Here is a 24,484-nt window from a genome sequence, read left to right as displayed (position 1 = left end):
TTTTCGGTATTGGGGAAATCACAGTATTTTTTTTTTTTTTTACTTTTATCAAAGTCAAAATATGCTTACTTTGTTATCAGATTGTTTTTTTCTAAGTATTGTTTCAGTACACACACCCTTGCTGTTTACACAGGTTTTTTTTCCTTTGATAGAAGAAATACTTCTTAAATCGGACAAGGGTCATTGCTATTTTTGTCTTGATTGATCAAAATGTGTCTTGTATTTATTTGTATATCTTATCATAATCCTATGGCATAGTTGTAATAAGTCAACAGCCTTATTTTCTTATTTTACTGAATAGCTTTAAGGAATTTTTTATTTTTCTAATATCTTCAAAATAATGTTTGATTTTCTAAAATTGCTATACATTTTCAGTATGTTTTGGAATTTATCACCATATTTTTATACCAATAAAATAGAAAAGTTTATTTGCTTTGCATTTGGAGTCATTTATTAGGGCATTTCTTTATATTTCATTTAAAGAAATATATTGTTTGTAAAATGAAAGCGCTCATCAGTGGGAGATGATAAGAAGGCTGGCTTCATTTGAGTAGACATTTTGAAAGAAAAATTTGCAAATTAGCTCAGCAAAGTAGGTTGGAATTAGTTGCCAGAAATTTTTCTAAATATGATAAAATAGATTTTCCAGCAAAAACACAACAACAACAGTTTGGTTTTCACTTAAGGTTGGATAGAATCACTGGTTAGAAAGAACATATCAGCTAGAGGAACAGAAAATATCAGAAAGAATAGACAGAAAGAATATTTGTTTCATTAGACCAAAGTGAGAATATGAGGCCAGAAAGATTATATGTGGGCAAAGATGAAAATATCATGTGAAAGAAGTGGAGATGCCGATGGGACTGAAAACGGCTCACACTTCTAGGGCCTGAAGGGAAAAAGAGAGTCTTAACATTTGGTTAGGTCAAGTGATTTTTTTTCCCCAGATTGGTCAGTGGACACAGTGCTTTGGCTAGTAATCTGTGGAACAAAAAATGAGAATTTTCTGGCCTGATATTTGGCCCTGTCAGAAACAAAAGAGGAGAGTGTCCTGGGTCTCAGAATTTCAGAATCTCAGGGTTCTGTATTTTGAAGAAGATAATGAGATTTCTAAGGAGAAAGTTTTTGTCAACTATACAGGAAAAAATAATAGAAGCAAGGGGAAAAGGTGAGCAAATTTAAGATTATGGGAGTCCTATAAATTTAAAGATGTACTGGCACGACTGTCGTGGCAGAAATGGAAAGTATTTTCTGTGTCCTTGGAGTGGTATGTGTGCTACACAATAAAAGTCAGCATTGTATTTAGAACAAAACAGTAATTGTGGACATATAATTACTGAGTTGTAGAATTTAATATAGGCATTCAAACACAGTGCTTACGATACCACAAACCAATGTGTAAAGAGTATATGCAAGACCAGATATTTAAAGAAGTTTCTTTCAAGTGAAGTACCCACATTAAAAGCAAAAAAAAAAAAAAAAAAAGAAAGAAAGAAACTGAAATAAAAGTTTTTTGTTGTTGTTGTTTTTACTATTTCTGGATGCTCAGGCACCAACTGACTGTTACACACACATAGACACACACACACACATACACTCACACACACATTACATTCTATTCTTAAAACTTATGTTTCCTATGTCTTAGTTATACACGGTGCAGTCACACAACAATATTTTTTTGGTCTTCAAAGGAATTCAGTAAGTGTTTTCTAAGGATAATGTTACTTCTATAATTGAATCCCACAAGTTTTTGTTCATAAGATATGCATATGTATTTCATGCAATGAGCAGAGCAGAAGGTCTAAAAAGATAAAATTCTAGTGTGTACATTCAAACTTAAGGCAGATACTACAGTTATAACAATATCATTATGATTTAGAAACTCAGATATGAGAACCTCCAAGTCTGGTTGAAAGGACATTAAGTGTGTGTTACATTTTAGATGTGCATAAAAGCTACTTATATACATTGTGTTTTAAGTATTTCTTTCAACTTATTGAGATTTACAACTCATTGTGTGGTTTAATTAGTCTTTATGTTCTTTAAAGCATATTTATATCTCATTTAAGGTAAAGTAGCTAATAAAAAAGGATACAGGGAAATATTGAAAACCCAAAACTTCTCACCATTGGAAGAAGTTCCAATAAAAAATATCATAGCATCTAATTATTGAAACAGATTGCCAAAAGCCTGCCAAGCTTAGCTGAGAATAATATAGATGCTCACATGGTAATTCTGGGATGCTCTTTATGCTCATGGGAACGAGATTGCCCTGAGAGTTTGAGAATGCTTGTGTTTTCCCCCTCTGGAGCTCTGTCTTTTGGTGGTAAGGATGAAAGCATCCCTATAGCATATTCATCCTGGAGCTTCTGAGAGCTGGCACCACCTGCAGGCTGATAAAAGGAAGCAAGCTATACCTGCATTTTGTAAGATCCCAACATTTCCGTAATTATTGCCCAAATATTTGTTCCAAATAAAGAGTGTTTATATAATTTTTCCAAGCCCATCCATTTCTTTACAATCATATAATATCATTCATCCTATGCGGTGAGTAAAATTCCATTGTGTATACACATAACAATTTTTTTTTATTTCCTGAAAGTCATCTGGGCTGTTGCTTTAAAAAAAAATATTGTAAAGGTGATGTACAGAGGGGTTACAGTTACATAAGTAAGGCAACGAGTACATTTTCTTTGAACAATGTCACCCCTTCCTTCATTTCTCCCACTTTTCCTTCTCCCAACTCCCCTCCCTTCCAAGTTGTAAAGTTCATTTCCAACACAATGTCTAATGAGTACCACTGCTGAATTTGTTCAGTCTTTGACCAACCATTCTATGCTTCACCTCCCCCTCCCCAAATCAGATCAATGTACATACAAGACAAAGGGTACAGGAGTAAAAAACAGCAACAAAAGGAAAATAAACCAAAGGAAAAAAGGAAAGAAAAAAAAAGAACTGCAAACACTATAATAAAAACCCTCCTGTTTCCATTTCTTGGAGTTCATTTGAATAATCATTTTATATGATTATATGCACATAGCTCTTGAGCCTTTGTGATTCCCTCCTAGAAATATCCTCCTTTGTTCTCATTGCATGCATATTTAGAGTGCTGTTGAATTATTCATGTCTTAGTGTAAATATTTGTCTTTTACTATCATCTGGGCTGTTTCTATACATTGGCTATCATGAGTACTGCAGCAATGAACATAGGAGACAAAGGACACATGTTTCTCTTATGAGAAGTTAAATCTATTACACACACACACACACACACAAGGTCATATGTACATGTACACAAATGTATTAACTGGAATAACTTGTTGTCTGTCACAATAAATACCAGAAAGCTGATACTGTTGTGGGCAGGGGTGGGGACATCCAGCCGACAGGGTAGAGGAATGAAGAGAGGAAGAGGGAAAACAGTTATCATATTCAATGTATATCTTATAAAGTTAGAAAAGTGAAGGGACGGTTGAGTTTGGGAGGGATGGGGAGAATGATGAAAGGGGTGACATTGATGATGATTCATTGGGGGTGGGAGAGAATGTGGAAAGGGCTGATATTGATGAAGATGCACAGTATTCATAAACTGCTTCAGTGAATGGAAACTCCTTTGTACAACTACTTAAAGATAATAAACGGGGGCTGGGGATATAGCCTAGTGGCAAGAATGCCTGCCTCGGATACACGAGGCCCTAGGTTCGATTCCCCAGCACCACATATACAGAAAACGGCCAGAAGCGGCGCTGTGGCTCAAGTGGCTGAGTGCTAGCCTTGAGCGGGAAGAAGCCAGGGACAGTGCTCAGGCCCTGAGTCCAAGGCCCAGGACTGGCCAAAAAAAAAAAAAAAAAAAAAAGATAATAAACGATGCATTATACTCATAAACTGGTGTGTTGAATTGTAACCCCTTTGCATAACTACTCAAGGATAATAAAAGTATAATTTTTAAAGATTATAAATAAATAAGAGCTTATAACATTGAAATGGTGTTTTTATATACCCTCACAAAATTCTATTACAGCAAGTTTTATTGTCAAAATAAAGTGATGTAAGTTTTATAACTTTAAATGTCAGAAATGATGGAGTGCAAATTCCATTTTTCTTTTCAAGTCATTGAGAAAATGGTTTTTGACTCCAGCTTCATTATAGGAGTGAATTTATGCCCATTTCTTTTTGTTCTACGGACTTAACATTTCTGGATGCTATGCATTAAAGTTTGAAATTTGTACCTCATTTTGTGCTGGGTATTGCAGAGAATGCTAGCAGACAGCCAAGGGCCAACCAGTTGATGGTTCTCTGAGGAATAATAGCAATGTGCCTAGGAGGTCTGTGTGCATAATCAACAAGTACCACACATGTTTTCTCTTTCTGCCTGGGACATTCTTTCCTCTTCACGCCTTTAGCCATGGACCATCTGGGTAGTTACTATTCATAACCTCTCTAAAGCTTTTTTCTTAACTGAAAAAGTTATACTTCATCCTCTCATGTTCAGTGGTATATTTCTCTTTTTAGAGGGCTTACCCTATCCACACTGCTCTACCACATTCTCCCCTATTTCCAAATGCTTTCAAGTTTTTGAAAGTAGGGATCATACTGTGATAATCAGTGTGTTCTAGTATAATATTGTGTGTGTGTGTGTGTGTGTGTGTGTGTGTATCAAGAACAAATAAATTTCTGTGACTGTTATGCAGTAAAGGTCCAGATTGAGAAAAGGCAGCTAACAACACTATGTATCTATATTTAATTGGGGAATCTCAGAAAACACTACTCTTGCTATTTCTGACAACAAGGTATATGTATTTCTGTACTACATATCATGTGGCTTCCTCTCTTGCTAATGTGAAACTTCTCAGCTTATGTACTGCTTGATTTCCTTGGCTACACTCAGCATTGATCTTTAAGTGTAAAGACTTGCAATTTACAGTCATAAAATCAATGGAGAATATTCTAAGATGTCTGACAATTGGGACATTTAAACAGAGTGCCTTTAGAACTGACACTAATTAAATCAAGAAGTATCAAACCAAACTTATTCATCCTAGCAGCATTTGCAAGACCATTAACCATTACAAGAATATAAGTTTTAGGAGCTATCACTTTAGTGTTAGAAAACTGAAGGAGTTAATTCAGGATTTAAAATTATCTGACATCCTTTCATAATTAGCTCACTGTATCACACACTTAACAATCATGGAAATTAAAACATTTGAAAATTAAAACATCGTGTCTTCTATGCATTCACACACAAAAAAATTGTTTTCTTTTACCCAGTTTACCTTCCCATATAGAACTAAACCTAGTGATTATTTTATCCTCATCTCTGACCAAACAACGGGATTTTTCTACTGTTAGCATGTATAATGTTTTGGAACAGTAATGTTATCATAAGTCATAAATTGTGAATTACACATTTTCCTTGTTCATATTGAGATATTCTATTCATGAGTTTGGACTAAACCAAATATATTGTAGACACCAAATGAATTTGAATTGTTACCAGCTGTTTTAAATATACAGCACATATAATGATGTTTTAAGAGAAAATATTGGCCATAAAGTCACTCTTACTGTGACAACAGGGAATAAACCAAAAGAAAGAAAAATGAAAGGAAAAAGAAAGAATTTCACATAATGCATTAAAAATAACAACAATGAAAAACCTCTAGTTTCCATGTTTTGGAGTTCATTTAGTTTATCTGAATTAGGAAAGGGAAGGGGAACGTCAAAGAGGTGAGACAAAGAACAAAGGGTGAACCAGTGCAACAGCGATACTCACCGACCATATGTTGGAAATGAAATGTACAATTGGGAGGTTTGGGGGCAGGAAAGTGAGAGAAAAACGAGGGAGAGGTAACAATATTGACCAAGAAATGTACTCACTACCTTAAGTATGTAATTAACCCCTGTGTACATCACCTTGACAATAAAATTGAATAAAAAACACTCTTGCTATTCCCTCCATACATAATTATAGATATATGTATAATTATAATTCTTTTGACTTACTTCTCTCAGTAATTTAAACTTGTTTCCAGACTATTTTTATATTTTTCTCTCATTAAAAAATCAGTTTATGACATTATTGTTTCTTGAGGTAATTTTTTGTCATATTTTTGGCTTGCTGATTTTCTTTGATAAATGATATATATTTTATTGTTATTATTGTGCAAAGGGGTTACAGTTTCATAAGTTAGGTAATGCATACATTTCTTTTTGAACCACGTCACTCCTTTCTTCGGTCTCTCACTGTTTTTCCCTCCTGTCCCAACCCACAATTTGTATAGTTCATTTTTAACATAGTGTCTAATGAATTCCAGAGCTACATTTGTTCACCCTTCATATATTTTAGTCGAATATTAAAAGCTTATATTTCCATAGTATTATACTTGCTTCCCTCTCCTTTCTGCTTCATAATTTAATGATCTGTCTGTCCCTCTTATCCTTTTTTTCTTTCTCTATGTTCCCGTCTTTTTTTCTCTTTTTCAAATTTTTAAAATTAAGTACTTGTACAAAAGAATTGCCATGTAAAAAAGTGGTTTATGAATAAAATATATCTTTATCATTGTCACCCTTTTCAATATTCTCACCCATCATTACCCTACCCACCCCATCTTCTTAATTTTGGAGCATATACATTGGATTCTTGACCACATTCTCACCCCCACCCCCCTTCTCCTCTTTATTTGTCTACTACTTTCTCCTTTACCTCAACCCCACTCCTTTCAAGTACCTCCTTCCTTTTGTTTTAAGGTTAGGACTTTAACCTCACCTTTCTCACAAATTACATTATTTGAGTTCTCCCTTGAATCTACAGTTATTTCAATTAATAATTTGCATACACTTGCTACCACTCTGCATTTACTTATAGGTTTATAAACTAAATCTAGCTTCCACATATAAGCAAAAATATGGATCCTTTGTCTCTCTATGCCTGACTTACTTCACTTAACATATTTTTTCTAGGTCTTTCAATTTCTTTACAAATGGTACAATATAATGCTTTCAAATGAATGCAAGAGCATCAGTTCAAAATAAATTACAGACTTCATTATTGGACCTGAAGTCATGAAGGAGGAGGGAAAACATTAGGGCTTCTGGGCACAGGTAGAAACATTCCAAGTGAAGATCCAGAAGCACAGCAAGTCAAGGAAAGACTAGATAAGTGTGACTGTATCAACCTAAAATATTTCTGCACAGCAAAGGACATAGGACATAGCCAACAAACTCAAAAGGCAGCCTCCAAAAGGGGAGAAGATTCTTTTCCAGCTACCCATCAATGACCTATTATCCAGAATATAAAGAGAACTTAAAAAATTAAATCCTCAAAAAAAGCAATAATGCCATTAAAATGGGCTAATGAGCTAAAGAGATTCTTCTCAGAAAAAGAAGTAAAAATAGCCACACAAAGAAAGGCTCAACATCTCTGGCCATAAAAGAAATGCAAATTAAAACAACATTGAGATTTCATCCTACCCCAGTTTGATGGCCATTATCAGGAAAGCAAACAATAACAGATGCTGGCATGCATACAGCCATCCTTTCTTCTTTCCTATTAGCCTTTTTCTCTGTCAAATTTTGGCTTATTTCATATTTCTTTGTGTCTTCAGTTTCATTATTCTTTTGACTTTCTAAACTGTCTTTCACTAAAAATTTGACGTGTGTGTGTGTGTGTGTGTGTGTGTGTGTGTGTGTGTGTGTATAAAATCTCTGAGAAACAGCTCCTAAATACATCTCTCCCTTTGTTGTTTAAACATAGGAACTGGTGGTGCTGGGAATATGGCCTAGTGGCAAGAGTGCTTGCCTCCTACACATGAGGCTCTCGGTTCAATTCCTCAGCACCACATATGTGGAAAATGGCCAGAAGGGGCGCTGTGGCTCAGGTAGCAGAGTGGTAGCCTTGACCTTGAGCGGGAAGAAGCCAGGGATGGTGCTCAGGCCCTGAGTTCAAGGCCCAGGACTGGCCAAAAAAAAAAAAAAAAACCATAGGAACTGGGCTGAAAGTTCTTATTTCCCCACTTTTACTATCTTTGCCATTTCTGAGAGAGTTTTATTAATCTTTTTTCTTCTTATTGATTGCATTTTTCTACTTATCTGAATTCCAGGTTGTTTGTTACTGTGGGAAGTGCTATTCATTATGAATCTTTCATTTTTGGTATTAAATAATTTTTAAATTCTTCAAAAAATTATTGAAAGTAGTTTGGCATAATTGATGTTACTTGAAAGCAGTTTGGTTCTTTTACTTCTGTTTTTAGTGTTAATTAGTTCAAAATAGCATTTCTTCTAGTTTTAATCTTTAACATTAATAAAATGAAATACCTCTTAGTGCCCTAGTTGCACACTATTTCTTGGTAGAATTGAACAATATATGTGAGGGGTAAGTAGCCACTCTCTTAAGGAACTTCAAGGGAATTAGTTTTTTTTTTCTTTTTTTAAATTAACAATTACTTATTTATTGTCAAAGTGATGTACAGAGGGGTTACAGTTTCATACTAATACAGTGGGTACATTTCTGGTACTGTTTTTTACCTGCTTCCTCATTCCCCCCTCTCCCTTCCCCTTTCCCTCTCCCCCCATGAGTTGTTCAGTTTGTTTACATCAAATGATTTTGCAAGTATTGCTTTAGAGTCATTTGTCTTTTTTTCCTTTGTCTCTTGATTTTGATGGAATTAGTATTTTTTATTGTATTTTCATCAACTAGGTTTATTTTTCTCTGTAGCAGAGTGGAAGGAATCTTGAAGGAAAACAAAAATGAAGATTTTTTTTTTCAAATTTTGTGCCCATACTGAGCCCAGAACTCAGGACCTGGTTAATGTCTCACTTACTGAGCTTTTTTTGCTCAAGGCTAGAGCTGTCCCACTTAAACCACAGCTTCACTTCTGGCTTTTTCATGGTTAATTTGAAATAAGAGTCTCACAATTTTTCTTGTAAAGGCTGGTTTCAAACTATGGTCCTCAGATTGTAGCCTCCTAAGTAGCTAGGATTATAAGCTTATGATACTGAGATACTGCCTTTGATAATGATTTACCATGAATACTAAACAACGGGCCTAATGATGAGAAAGAAGAATGATTTAGTTTTAGAATGCAGTATATTGAGGTCAGAATCTGAGTGAAGAGAATGACCTGGGGAATTTGGCTTTTTATGTAGGTGCCTATATTTCAGAATAAGTGACTTGAGCTGGCTGTTGGTGGCTTCTGACTGTAATAAAAACTACATAGGAGATGAGGCCGAGAGGATTGCAATTTTGCGTCCAGTCTTTGCTGAAAAACTTTGAGAATCTGTCTCTAAAATAACCAGTGAAAATCAGGCTGGAGGTGTGACTTAGGTGGTTGAGTGCCAGGTTCAAGCTCCATAATCACCAAAAGGAGAGATAGTAGCAAGACAGAGAGAGAGAGAGAGAGAGAGAGAGAGAGAGAGAGAGAGAGAGAGAGAGAGAGAGAGAGAGAGAGACAAAGACTTGATAAATTTATCATGGTCTTTGGGCAGGAAGTGATAGTTTGACTCTAGGAGTGACAAGCAAGAAGGCTTGCAGAGTTATGTGTAGTTCTTGGTCCTTTTTGTCTTCTATTAACTGGAACCCCTGAAGAACAGTGGATGAGATTTGTTGACTAAACCCATGACACTTGGTTCTTTAAGGAAACAGATGACCTTCTTTTAATTCCTTTTGTAGCAGGTCTCTGGATTATGATAAAAGCAGATTATTAAACAGACATTTTATTTGTTGGTTGGTTGGTTTGTTCTTGCTGGGCCTGAGGATTGAACTCTGGGCCTGGGCAGCTGTTCCTGAGCTCTTTTTGCTCAAGGCAAGTGCTCTACCACTTGAGCCACAGTGCTAGAGCTTTTTTGAGTAGTTTATTGGAGATAAAAGTCTCATGGAGTTTCCTGCCCAGTCTGTCTTGCTTTGAAAAATGATTCTCAGATCTCAGCCTCTTGTGTACCTAGGAATACAGGCATGAGCCACTGGCACCTGGCTTAAACAAATAATTCTGAACATATTGAAGTAATCCTGAAAAGTTAGAAACTGCAAGTTACTGAAAGAACAAAAAAATTAATTCTAAACAATTTCTGAGTACCTTGGATACTGTATATACTGGAATCAGAACTCGGGAAGGGAAAAGGAATATAAAAACAGAGACAAAGGATAAAAAGACAAATGACTCCTAAAGCAATACTTACAAAACTATTCGGTGTAAGCCAACTGAACAACTCCTGGTGGAAGAGGGAAAGGTGGAGGAGGAAGGGGGTGAATGAGTGGGGAGGTAACAAATTGTATAAGAAATGTACCCAGTGCCTTGGTCTGAAACTGTAACCCCTCTGTACATCACTTTGACAATTAATATTCAGAAAAAAATAAATAAACAAGCTTTGAGTTATCTTGAATCTGCTTTCACTACTAGTTCTAGAAAATAATGGTAGTGAAAGGTTATAAAATGCCAGTTCAAGGAAGTTTATTTGCTAGAGGAACAACATAGTTACCTCTGCCTGTTACACTTGTAAACTTAATTCATGGGTTCCCTATGTTACCATACCATAAAAAACTTGAATCTTAGAACAATGAATTAACATGAAGACATTGTAAACAGTCCTTTGTTTATTTTAACATTTGTCCTTTTTATAGGCTGTAAACTGTGATTGAAGTGAGAAAAGTACTTGGTGAAACCTCATCATGAACCGTGCTTTCAGCAGGAAGAAAGGTAAGAGAACTAATCAAATCAGTATTGCTTTGAAAATAAAAAACTGATGTTAAGAAATCATTTCCTCCTGTAGTAAAACTGTACAGCTCAGGAAAATGATGTCAGATAAGTTCCAGTCTGCAAATATTACTTACCAATCTTTCTCCATTGAAGAGTAGAGTTAATACATTTAGGTCACAACATATATTTGATAGTATGTTCTTGGTAATTTTATGGTATCTTATGAAATTCCAAAACATAAAATGATCTGAAACCTTGTTCTAACTTTGACTTGGTTAGCCATATAATACTGATTTCTTATTATATGTAAAGTTGTGGTATATAAATAAATGTGTACATGTGTGCTGTATATGTGTGCATGTACACTTTCTGTATTATTGAATAATATTAGAGGATTGAGGAATGATGATTTGGTAATAATGAAACCAAAATGAACTTACTGTTAATACATAAGTGGAATTTTAAAGCAATATTAATTTAATGTAGTCTAATCACGAGGAAATAAAGAAAAAGCTAGATAGCTATGTGTTATTTTTTAAAGGACAGGAAACAATTCATGGCACATTCATAGGAAAGAAATGTTTAATAATTCTCTAAAAGACAAAGAACTTCAAATGTTTCCATTCATTCTACAAGGGTTGTCTAGTGACAAACACAGGATTTCTCTCCTACTTAACACACTGTCAATGAATTTGGATACAATATTAAATAGTGTTAGTCACAGTCATACATGATTGAAAGCAGGAAGAGATGACTCATAGGGCAAGGTTTCAGATGTAAGGAGTAATGACCAATTAGGTCATATTCCACATTAAACACTTAGTTACATACTGTAAATTGTCGAACAATAATCATTTTACTCTTATTCATATATTATCATAACTTAAATGAATATTTAGTACAGTCTTGGCAAAAATGGCCCCATCATCAGGTCAATAGTGTGATAATTGAATATTGACATTCATTTTTTTTAAGAATAATGACAGTTCCAATCAAGGACCAGCCTGGTCCTGTATACGCCAGGCATTCGAGCATAGTGTGTTCTCTTTAAAAGGTGTCAGCAGTTAAAGGACACAATGCAATGTGTCCAGTAGAAAGGCTGAATAACCACCCTAGCATTTTGACCATGGAACAGGAAGTGCAGTTCAGAACTCTTGGTGCATGTGTGGACTGTCTTTCAGTCCCCATAGGACTGCTTAGTAAAGGACAAATAGGTGTAAATTATAAGGTCATTGATTTAATATAGGAAAAATACTCCAACAGATTCATGTAAAGGTTTTATCCCTAAATGTTCAAACATTTGGATGTGGTACAGAAGATGAATGTATTCAGTAGGGATTAGGCAATGTGACCTTTAAGGCACATCTGTGAAGCTAACAATGTAATTTGCTGTTCTTCTGAGCAAAGGGAAGTAAAAAGACATTGCAATCTATAGCTTGCTTTTGATTTAAAGTATTTTCCAAGAGTGAAATGGTATTCTATTTTATTCCTTTTAGTAGTAACAAGATATAGAAACTATTCTATGTTCTACTTCAGTAGTTTTTTTTTTTTTTTTGGCCAGTCCTGGGCCTTGGACTCAGGGCCTGAGCACTGTCCCTGGCTTCTTCCCGCTCAAGGCTAGCACTCCGCCACTTGAGCCACAGCGCCCCTTCTGGCCGTTTTTCTGTATATGTGGTGCTGGGGAATCGAACCTAGGGCCTCGTGTATCCGAGGCAGGCACTCTTGCCACTAGGCTATATCCCCAGCCCTACTTCAGTAGTTTTAATAAAATAATTAAGTGCTGTACATCACAACTCAAATCAGATTAGTTTTTCACTGGCAAAATCCCAAGGGCTGACAGTAATATGAATAAACAGCAGTTACCTGTTTGTCTTGGTTTTGCACAGTGGGAGTCCAGCCCTGCAGAAAATTATAATGATGTAGACAACCAAGAAGCAGATATACCTCCTTATTTGATTCGTTTTTAAAAACATTTCTTTATCCAATCTTATTTTTGAAGTGTAAGGATTAAATATTCTAATCAAGAAATTATTGATCAACATTTTGTTCTAGCCAAGTTAGAACTTGGTACCTGAAGTTCTACCTTAACTTTGTCATTCAGTTCTGACTTTCATTTGTTAGAAATTCTATTCCTGATATTAATCAACAGTACTGGGTCTTTGAATTTTACTTTGAGATGGGAAAAATTAATTTTTTTTTCTGGTACCAGTGTTTTAACTCAGGGCCTTACAAGTGCTCGGTTGGTGTTGTACTACTTGAGTCATGCCTGTAGACTGGCTCTTTGCTAGTTGTGTTGAGGATGGAGCCTCATAAATTTCTCTGCCCAGGATGGCTTAAAACTAAAATCCTCCAGATCTCAGCCTCCAATTAGCTAGGATTACAGATGTAAGTCACTGGTGCCTGAAAATTGAATTTTATGAAATCTTCAAAGAAGATTCCCGTCTCCTAACATCTGGAGCTATAATCATATTCCAAGAGAGTATGATATGATTCAAATGTCTTTTGAAATAACTAATATAAATATATGTTGTGAATAGTGTATGAACAAAGTATAATGGCCTCAGTATAACTCATCTCTTAATTTGGAGATGTTTGGTGTAATTGTCAGCAAATACCACCATACTAAATCTAAGGGGAAAAGATGTGTATCTTGTGCTTGAACACATTTGTTTTCTTTTATAAAACATATCTCTGAATTGGCCTAATACCTCACTAATTTCCTTTGCAAATAGTAATGATGTTAGAGTTGCTCAAATTATGAAAAAGGCTGAATTTGATTGGAGTTATGCCATTTGGAGCTATTTTGGAAAGCTAATTAACAGTTACTCTAACATCATAATCACAGATTGAATTGTAGTGATTACATTTGTTTTATTCATTTCTCATGTTAACACTCTCTTTGAATCTCAAAGTCCTAAATTCTATTTATTACACTTATATATAAATAAATCATCTAGTAAAATGCATACAACAACATTTATTTAGCCAGTAAGTAAATACAACAAATGTGCAACTTGCTTCATTTTGATTTTTTTACAGTGCATCACTGTGCTGATGAATAAATGAAAGCATTTAAAATAGAATATTTATGAATTATTTATTTTAATGAATACTTTGTATAACTGTTCCAACTTATCCTACAGCATTTGGTTTTAAACTTAATATATTCAAAGTAGGTGCTTTCATTATTAAAAATTAGGTGCTTTTATTACAAAAAAATGAAATTATTATATCTTTTCCATTGAGCTCTTCATCTAAATATATTTTAAGAAACTAAGTTTATTGACTTACCAATAAGAATGATTTTACATTTGTCAAATATTTCAAAATGTTGACATTTCTTTTTATGTGAATATTCCTTATTTAGTTAATGACTTTAGTAAATTTTGAATAAAGGGACAGCCTAAAATGTCTGTATTTCCATATCTATGTAAGTTGAGTTGTCCTGTTTTCAGGGATACATCTATTAATCAATAACCATTATCCATATTTCTATACTAAGTTTCACCATCGACATGAGTTGATATTAATAGTTTTAATAACTTTTCTCCCCTTTTAACAAAGGATAAATTTAACTGCAATGAAGTAAGGACTTATTTGGGAATCTTTCAGGTTCTATAAGTGTATTACCTAAAATAGGTTATGAGTAATTAACAACCATTAAACATTCACATGTGATGTTGTATAAAAGCAGATTTTTGTTATTGAATCAACTGGTACCTTAATATTAGGTTCAATTTAGTCTGTCACTAAAAATAGCCAAGTATAACTATCTTCTTTCTAGGTCACTGCAATATGGGACTAGAACTGAAGCAGTATCATCAGTTTCTGTATTAAAGTGACTAACAGGATACAATAATAATCTCTCTGTCTCACCATTTGAAAGAAACATCACATCAAAACTTTGTTAGACTCTCCATATGCTTCAGAAGTGTAGTATATGTCGAATTACACACACATATATGTATATAATGTATATATAATAAGTGGAGTATATTATGAGAAGAACTGAGTGAAGATTAAGAAGAAAAATTATATCTTTTTAGGTTCTGTAAAGGCTAAAGGAAAATGCTTCATGTTTTCATTATTTTCTTGTACAGATTTTACTTTGTTTCTTTCAATATACAAAAGCAACACTATCTCCGAAATCTAACCCAAATTATTGGTGAATTAATCATATTTCTGTCCACTGGCAATCATAAAATTTATTGCTGAAATGGAAATTTATACAAAAAATGAAATTTTCACACATTATAGACAGTTGCCAATGTTACATTTTGGAGATTTGAGTGCATTGTTTCTAAAAAAATATTTCACCCAGGTACCATTGTCATCTGTTTACTCCAAAGGCAAAGATAGCCCAATATTATTGAACCTTTGCACTTCATCTTTGAAATTCTTATGAGTATTGCACCATATCACATAAACAAATTTCATATAAATGTAGTTCATAATCCTTCAAATAATTAACATTTCAGGCCTGTTTGTCATTTGTTTGTCTGCCTATGTGTTCCCTCTAGTTTGAAAAGAAAGTTTTAATTATGTCAAATTGCTTCTGTTTACATCTATACTTATTATTGTTTGTAAAATGTACATTTGTATTCTATATTTATAATTTTTATTCTAAAATATTAACGGCATACAAAACTCCACTATAAGAAATAAGATATATGCAAATTTTAAGAATTCTTAACTCCAGGTTGGGAATGTGGCTTGGTGGTAGAGTGCTTGCCTACCATGCACGAAGTCCTAGGTTAGATTCCTCAGCACCACATAAGCAGAAAAAGCCAGTAGTGGTGCTTTGGCTGAAGAGGTAGAGTGCTAGCCTTGAGCAAAAAGAAGCCAGGGACATTGCTCAGGCCCTGAGTTCAAGCCCCAGGATTGGCAAAACACGCACACTCACACACACACACACACACACACACACACACACACGAGTCTTAACCCAAAACAAGGAAAAGTTAGATTATTTTTAATTGTTCTGGGAATTAAGAATATTAACCTGCAATTTATGACATCTTGAATTTAAAGATATTTGATATTATTCATAGTTGGTTGATATTATTTTTATGTTTTTAAATTTCAGTATAAAATATTGAAATTTTAAAGTGAAGGACTTATAATAAGTTTTTTTTATAATAAGAAGTATTTTGATTGCTCTCTCACTACATTTTTCTTGTATTCAACTAGTTATTCATTCTAAGTTTAGCAGAAAGATCTCAGACATACTGTCATCCATTTTAGAATTCTTTCAAATGTTAATCCATGGATGTGAACCATCTTACCTGGAATTTAATTTAATGCTCTTTTTCTTCTTTCAGACAAAACATGGATGCACACACCTGAAGCTTTATCCAAACATTACATTCCTTATAATGCAAAGGTAAAATTAGTTTATATGGTATGACTTAATTTCACTTTCTTATGCTATTATTAATAATTATCATTGATTTTAGAAATCTCTTATTCACATTTCTTGCTTATTTGTGAAAAAAGATCCAAAAAATTATGTACTATAAAAAACAGGAAAGTATTTTCTTTCCAAATAATTGTTTTTATTAACATGTCTATATAATTTCTATTTAGGCCATGCATTTCTTGTATTTATTTTTCTACAGTTAGTTTGGCTGTTAAATTATTTGTAATGTCAATGCATGTGGGAAATCAAACTAACAAGTTACCTTTCTTTAAAAGCATCTTAATGTTGCCTGTAGCTCATGCCTATATTCCTATCCACTCATGGGGCTGAGATCTGAGTATCACAGCTCAAATACAGCCTGAGGAGGAAAGTCTGCGATATTCTTATGTCCAATTAATTACTGAAGGGCTGGAGATGGAGCTGTGACTCAAATGGTAGAGCACTAGTCTCGAGCACACGAGCTCAAGTTACAGCACCCAGGCTCTGAGTTTTCAAGCCTTACACCAGAACAAAACGAAACATCAAAAAACATCCTAATGTTACATTGCCCAGATTAAAAGGAAAAACTAACCTGAAAATGAGAACCCAAAGAAAATAAGTTTTTAATAAATGTATTTGGCACCCATAAAATAAGCAAATGATACTATTAGGAAACAAGGTACAGTTTTGATACTCTTTAATGAAGATTACTGCATTTTAATTGAGAAGTAAAAAAGGTTAGTTCATACCACATGACCTTAAAGATTCAATGTGATGTCTGAAATTTTGCTACAAATAACTACTACAAACTAGACTTCAAAGAAAGGTTCTAGCTTTCAGTTACTGGGTATCAAACCTGAAATGATTAGGAAACCTGAATTAGGAAACAAACAAGAATGAATTAAAGATTTGTAACTTGTATATGAGTGTGACTCCAATTTAAGCAGTTGAACTTTGGAGACTGCAGAACGGTAAGAAAATTATACCACATAAGACAATAACTAATGAGTTTAATGTTTTAATAAACTATATAATGAAATCTGGTAAGATTTGATCTAGGAATTATTTCTAGAAATGAAACATTTTTGGAGAAGATATTCAATAATGTTTAATTGGGAACCTTTGCAAGGGTGGTCTATGTTTGAATCTGCAGGAATAAACATAGGAGAAATTCTTTCAGTACTGCTGCTCAGGAGTGAGATGTGCAGAGTATAATGACTATATACATTTTATTGTTGCCTGCATAGGAAAAGAAATTCTCTAAAATATTTTCCATCTTTAATGTTGAATCATTGTATTGCTCATTTGCTTCCCTATAAAAATTAACATGGAGATTGTCATATCTACTATGAAAAATTTAGTCAAATAAATTCATATTATCCATAGATATTCTTTTTTTTTTTTTTTTTTTTTTGGCCAGTCCTGGGACTTGGACTCAGGGCCTGAGCACTGTCCCTGGCTTCTTTTTGCTCAAGGCTAGCACTCTGCCACTTGAGCCACAGTGCCACTTCTGGCCATTTTCTGTATATGTGGTGCTGGGGAATCGAACCTAGGGCCTCATATATATGAGGCAGGCACTCTTGCCACTAAGCCATATCCCCAACCCTCCATAGATATTCTTCATTTGAGCTTTTTTATTCACTATATGAAACCTATAAAGAAAAAAATGTCAATAGGTACTACTATTACTGCTGCTGCTATTGCTGCTACTACTACTTTATCATGTTGAGGTTTGCAACAAGTAGCTAACACAAGATAGGCAAGTGCTCTAAGACACATCTACATCCCCACTCCACTGTTATCATTTGGAAGTATGTGTGCAGCATAATAAAATTTTATATTACATCCGTCAATGAACCCCTCAAGGTTGTTTTTTTTTTTTTTTTTTTTTTTTTTTTTGGCCAGTCCTGGGCCTTGGACTCAGGGCCTGAGCACTGTCCCTGGCTTCTTCCCGCTCAAGGCTAGCACTCTGCCACTTGAGCCACAGCGCCACTTCAGGCCGTTTTCTGGATATGTGGTGCTGGGGAATCGAACCTAGGTCCTCGTGTATCCGAGGCAGGCACTCTTGCCACTAGGCTATATCCCCAGCCCCTCAAGGTTGTTTTTATGTAATTGAAATGAACCCACTTGAAAAATTGGTTTATAAAGCATTGGATGGTTACATTATCATTATAATTATCATTAACTTTAACTCTGCAGATCAGTGTGTCACAGAAGTCTATTCATTCATGTGGATATATTGCTTCTGCTAATTCATGCTAGCAGGTCTATAATGTATCTTACACCCAGTAGAAGGTACAGAAACACCTTCCTAGATTGAGGTTCATTTTAATTTGGCCTTATATGTAGTAATAATATGCCTCATATGTATAACAAAGCATACTAAAACTTTAAGATTTATTTTCCTTAATTTTCTTTGTAGATTGACTTTGGTAGAGTTATTTTGAAGATATTCTATAGGTGTCATTGATGTGTATGCCACATGAAAAGCCAAGGCTATCTTCACCGGAGTCATTTAAAATGTCAGAGCATTGTACTCTAGATGTAGCTTTCCTTGGTTTATATCCTAACTTTAATACTTTCATCTGTGCCTAGCATTTTTGTATCTATGTTTATTCATAATTAAGGATAATAATAATAATTTCTTACCAGAGTTATTATTAACAAACTATCCCCTCAGTATGGTTTATTTTTCACAGGACTTAACCAAAGGTCCCACTTCACATTAGAGAATAAATATGTGTACATAGATATGTCTATGTAAGTGCATGTATATATGTGTGTGTATATGTGTGTGTATATATAACATACATGTGCATATGCATAAACATATATGTACACATGTATACCCATACATATGCATATATATCCATATATAAATGTATGTATATACAGGTTTTTTATTTACAAAATGCCGTTATATATATTGTATTGTTGCTGAAGGTTTCTTTTATGCAGGCTATACTTTGGAGATTTTAATACATTTATATTGAGATTATTTTATGTAAATACAGTAATCAGTGTAAAAGGCACATCATGTTGTTGCCATTGAAATAATAATTATAGAAAGTTATATTTATACAGAAAACAGTGAATTATTTCTGCTTCATGAAAGCGTTTGCCAGGTAAGATTGCCAATGGTCAACACAAGGCTAGTGACTATAACAAGATGAGAGATCTGGTGGAGGTGAACATGGCCAGAAAGGTATAAGGACAATGTGGAAGAGCTAAGCTAGAGTCTCAAGTATTAAAGATGTATTTTGTGAATCAGAGATGCATCTATCAAATAGAACTAAAAGGTTGCACACACCTGTGTGCACACAAATAGTGCACAAAAAGTAGCTAGGATTATCGAATGAACCACTAGCCATTGGCCCTTTTATTTCTTTTTTTTTTTTTTTGGGCCAGTCCTGGGCCTTGGACTCAGGGCCTGAACACTGTCCCTGGCTTCTTCCCGCTCAAGGCTGTAGCACTCTGCCACTTGAGCCACAGGGCCGCTTCTGGCCGTTTTTCTGTATATGTGGTGCTGGGGAATCGAACCTAGGTCCTCGTGTATCCGAGGCAGGCACTCTTGCCACTAGGCTATATCCCCAGCCCCTCTTTTATTTCTTTCAGAACACACTTGTGCTCTGCATTCTTTCGCTTTGTAGAATATTGATTTTAAATGTTTCCATGTAATACCCATAATATAATCCTTGATTATATGTAGTAAATGATGTCAACTAAGTAAGGTTACTAAGTAGGATGTAGAGTTCATCATTTGGGGTTTTTAAATGTTTAGTGACAACCTTGATGTTAGACCATTGAGAATCTCCTACTATCCTTTTATTCCATACTGATGTTTTCAAAATCTGTAAGTTACAACCTAAGAAACTAATTGAGTTCTGAAACCAATGTAGCAGATTGTGGAAAGAATGCATTTAAGTATGAAATCGAATAAAAGAAAAAAAACTTTCAAAATACATATGGTAAATATCAATTTTTCCATTAAATGAAGGAATGCAGTCAAAAGTGTTTGAAAACTTGTGCCTTTAAATTGTAACCATCCTGGGGCTGGGGATATGGCCTAGTGGTAAGAGAGCTTGCCTCCCATACATGAAGCCCTCGGTTCGATTCCCCAGCACCACATATACAGAAAATGGCCAGAAGGGGCACTGTGGCTCAAGTGGCAGAGTGCTAGCCTTGAGCAAAAAAGAACCCAGGGACAGTGCTCAGGCCCTGAGTCCAAGGCCCAGGACTGGCCCCCCCCCAAAAAAAAATTGTAACCATCCTGTAAACAGTACCAACAACTTCACTAAAATTTAACTGAGTTTAAATCATAAAATAATAAAGGAAGAGCTGCTTATGAACTGCTTTCATAAGCAGTTATGATTTTACAGAAGAGATGATTAATATGTAATTTTTACCACTGAATTTCATTGTTTATAACATCTTACAATCATTGTGAACCATACATTTAAACACAGAGCATCAGAGAATTATAGCAAAATTATATAAGGATTCATTCATTCATGCAAACATTCTTTTGAATGAGCTGCTACTTTATGCAATGTCTTGATCAATGTAATGGAAATTGATTATAGCATTCAATAACAGAAGTCCTTGTTTTCTTGGGATAGGAAGATAATTAGTAAAATAGTGAGCTGTACCAGCAGGAAAAACATGCTTTTTAAAAAAATTAAATTAGTTATTTAATTACTTAGAGCCAGTGTTATTATGTAGTACATAGTAGATACTATATACAGGTTAGTGTTTTATATATTAACATAACGTGCTGTGGATAAAAAAGAGCAGATCGTGAGGACATGGGTATTGGGAGAGTTGGGAAGAAATTCTATATAAGTCCAGAAAGCTTTCAGTGAAGAGCCGAAGTCTGAATGAGGGTCTTAGTGAGTAAGACCTGATCTCATGAAAGAGCACATTCCACTCATGGAGAACCAAAACAAGAAGGGTATTGAGATGCTGAGGATTCGGGGTTTAAAACAAAAAGAACAATGTAAGATTGGGGTGTGTGTGAGTGGGGGGCGGGTCTTTTAGAGTATTGTTTTATAGACCAGTTATAGACCAGGCTGAATTCCACCTGTGTTCTGCCTCGCCTTCCTGAGTGCTGGGATTACATGTGTGAACCTTCATGCTCAGCTAGTATGTTTTTATGTGTCAGTTAAAAAAAATCAAACAAGTTTCAATATCAGAGATGAATGTAACTCATTGGAACTTGAGGATTTTAATCTTTAATATTTGATTGAAAATTGTATACTAGGCTCTTTTATTTTAATTTAATTTGATTGTCAAGGTGAAGTACAAAGGGGTTGCAGTTACTACCTTATGTGTGTAACTGTAATTCCTCTTAGGCTCTTTTATTTGAAATTTCTAGCTAAACCTATTTAATAATATTTATGATACAGAATTTAGAGCCTAGACATGTAATACACTGAGATCCATGCTACAAGAGCAAGTTCTATGTCAAATATCCGCTGATGTTACTAGAGTTTTATAAACATATAGTTGTTACATTCCCTTGTAGCAATTAGAGTGGCCACACCTGATCAAACTACCTTGGTCCAAATTTTTGTTCTCTCACCAAAATACTGTTATTTTTCTATATTTGCGTTACTCATTTGTAAATTGAGATTAGTAGTCACATACTTTTCCCTGGATTCTGACAAGATTTAAACTAGTTACTAAATATTTACAGTTAATCTTGGCATGTCAAAAACTGTTAATATATTGTACAGTGTTCTATCAACTCTGGAGTTGGCACTGCTTGAAATGTATTTAATGTTTGCACTATTTCCTAAAAAGCAGAGAATAAGCTAACTTGTAATATATATCAGATACTGTGTTTTTCCTATATACATAATAAACTTGACATCAGTCATGCTAAGTGCATGACTAAGAGCTTCTCCTGAAGGGTGAAACAACACCCAATATTTTCAATAGGGGGAGTTTACATATAAGAAAGAGACCATTAAAGACAAGTGTCCTTTACTGTCTCATTATGTTGAATTTTCCACAACTGAATTCTGGAGGGAGATGATATGATAAATGTTTTCCTGGTCTTCAAATGAGATCTAGATAGGTGAAGAAGATTATGCAAACCTTTTAAAACTATATGAAGTTATAAGAAGGAAGTTAATGAAGAGAACACAGTTATATTATGTGGCCCAATGAATCAGGCTAAAGAAAGATCTTATTATAAATAATTTTACTAATGCTTTAAAAATTATTTTTGGTGAATTTATGACCAATTAACATTCAATAAAATATTAATTTTTTCATAATAATTAGTGGAAGGAAATTCAGTACTCAGAAATAAATGATACTTATGAATGTGTTAACAGAACAGAATGACAGGAAAGAAACATACTCAAATTGGACTATGTGAAATCACTGAAATTTAGCCAAAAGTCCCTAATCTCTAATCAATGTCTAACTTACAAAATAAATCAGAATTCCAAATTCATAAGCTGCTTATAGCAGCTATAATAATAGAAAACATATGCACGTGCCAAGTTTTCTGTCATTAGCAAAGGAGATGTAAAACAAATGAAGAAACTGAAAAATTCCATTTCATAAAATTGATTGTTTTTATTCATAAAATGGGTTTGCAGTAAATCTGAAAACACTGAACCCACTTCAAAAATCAACTTCATATGGAGCCTTAAAAACTTGTTTGCTCGGTGCTAGTAGCTCAGTCCTGTAATCATAACTACTCAGGAGGCTGAACTTTGAGGTTCATGGTTGGAAGCCAGCTAGAGCAGGAAACTATGAGACTCTTTATCTTGAGTTAACCAGTAAAATGGCCCAAGTGGTGCTGTAGCTTAAGTGATAGAGCACTAAAGCTCAGGGACAATGCTCATGCTCTGAGTTCAAGCCCCAGGAGCAGAACAACAACAATAACAAATTTCTTTAGAGTTTTTCCTTAATTATCCTAATTCCTTCAATTGATACTCTTTCCAAACATACCAAAATTGAAGAATGAGCATGTAAGTCAAGTATTAGTTGTCCTTTTTACCCAATGCCATAACACATCAATAATTCTGCATCTGTAACCATTTGAAATGGTCTTTTGTATGCCAAAGCAGCACTGGTACAACATTTAAAAGGAAAGGAAAAATCTATAAAATGTTATTTTCCCGTGCCTTTTTGTAATGAGAAACTATAAGATATTTGTAGTGATAAAAATGTGAAAACAAATAGGATGAGCATAAAGTAACTTTGTTGAATAATAGCTTTGTAGCTAGTATAAGCTTATACAGCACAAGAAAAATTGAAGGAATCAAAATGACAGTAAACATTGAATATTTTTGTGTCTCAATTCTTGAGATGTTATCAGTTTTATTTCTGAAAACATATGCCTGTCTTACAGAGAATGCTTAGTTCCCTTCTACCAAATTTTCTCACATAATTAAACATAGAAGGTCATAATTGTAAATGATTATTCTCAATATCAGAGTGTTCTAAAAAGTGTAATATAGCTGCTAGAAATTTCTGAATAGAATCTAAAATCTTCATTTTGCTTGTTCTTTATAACATTTCACTGTGAACTAGAGTTGCTTCATTTACTTTTTAAGGACATGTTTGTTACAGACTTAAGATCATTTAAAATCTCATCATTTCCTTAATAAAGTAATTTGAGGCCCCTAAATGGTAAGTGCTTTGCTTAAGATTACAAAGTAGAGAAAAACTAGATATAGAAATTAGATCTAGATATCTCTTCAACATCCTTATTTTTTTCCTTTTATTGGAATATACTATTCTCAGTTTTAACGTGATTAATTTAGTCACCTGGAAGGCAAATGAATCCATTGTTAAATAGGAGAGGTATGCATGCCTCCTCCATTTATGTCTGTTATATGTGCAATTATTTCATCTGTCCATCAGTACTTTGGGGGACATTTAAAACTAGCCCAAGGTTTGGCAGAGATGTGAGTTAGGCAGAGTAAATAAAGGCTGTCTATGGTGTCTCTCTTACACTGGCCATACTGTCTAGACTCTACGTTTTTTGTTTCCCTTGTTTGGTTTTTGACAGAATAAGTATATATCTCTACCATAAAGTGATAGATTTACGCTTACAAATACTTCTGCTAAGAAGTATCCTTCCATAAAATTTTTATCTGTCCATAAAAAGGCCTAGTGTTATTCATGTCTCTAAAAAAATCTTTAAGAGCTCTTAGTTATAAATGAGGAATTTTATAAATGTTGGATATATTCATGATTAGTTTCTTATTTGTACATGAATGAATTTGACCCTAAGATCATAGACAAAGAATGTTGACTTGATTTCTATCATGGCAAGCAGGGGCTGTCTGAAGCCTGGGATATGACACTGGGAACTGAGCAGAAAGTCAAAGTATGGATAATATATAAGGAAACGGAAAAGCAACAG

At 34.3% G+C, this 24,484-nt stretch overlaps 1 protein-coding gene across 8 annotated transcripts in view; it reads left to right on the top strand.

Moving 5' to 3' along the window:
• The window catches only part of Gulp1 (GULP PTB domain containing engulfment adaptor 1), a 216,083-nt gene that overhangs the window by 120,215 nt on the left and 71,384 nt on the right, over window positions 1–24,484 (top strand). For all 8 annotated transcript variants that reach the window (XM_048345117.1, XM_048345116.1, XM_048345114.1 and 5 more), the window contains 2 exons: window positions 10,622–10,697; window positions 16,019–16,080. In XM_048345117.1, the coding sequence (XP_048201074.1) occupies window positions 10,670–10,697; window positions 16,019–16,080 (90 nt within the window). In that variant the 5' untranslated portion in view covers window positions 10,622–10,669. The remainder of the gene's footprint in view (window positions 1–10,621; window positions 10,698–16,018; window positions 16,081–24,484) is intronic.

The sequence above is a fragment of the Perognathus longimembris genome, chromosome 4, assembly GCF_023159225.1.
Source record: "Perognathus longimembris pacificus isolate PPM17 chromosome 4, ASM2315922v1, whole genome shotgun sequence".
Lineage (NCBI taxonomy): Eukaryota > Metazoa > Chordata > Mammalia > Rodentia > Heteromyidae > Perognathus > Perognathus longimembris.
Note: the sequence above shows the minus strand (reverse complement) of the source record. Positions and strands in the feature narration are given on the sequence as shown.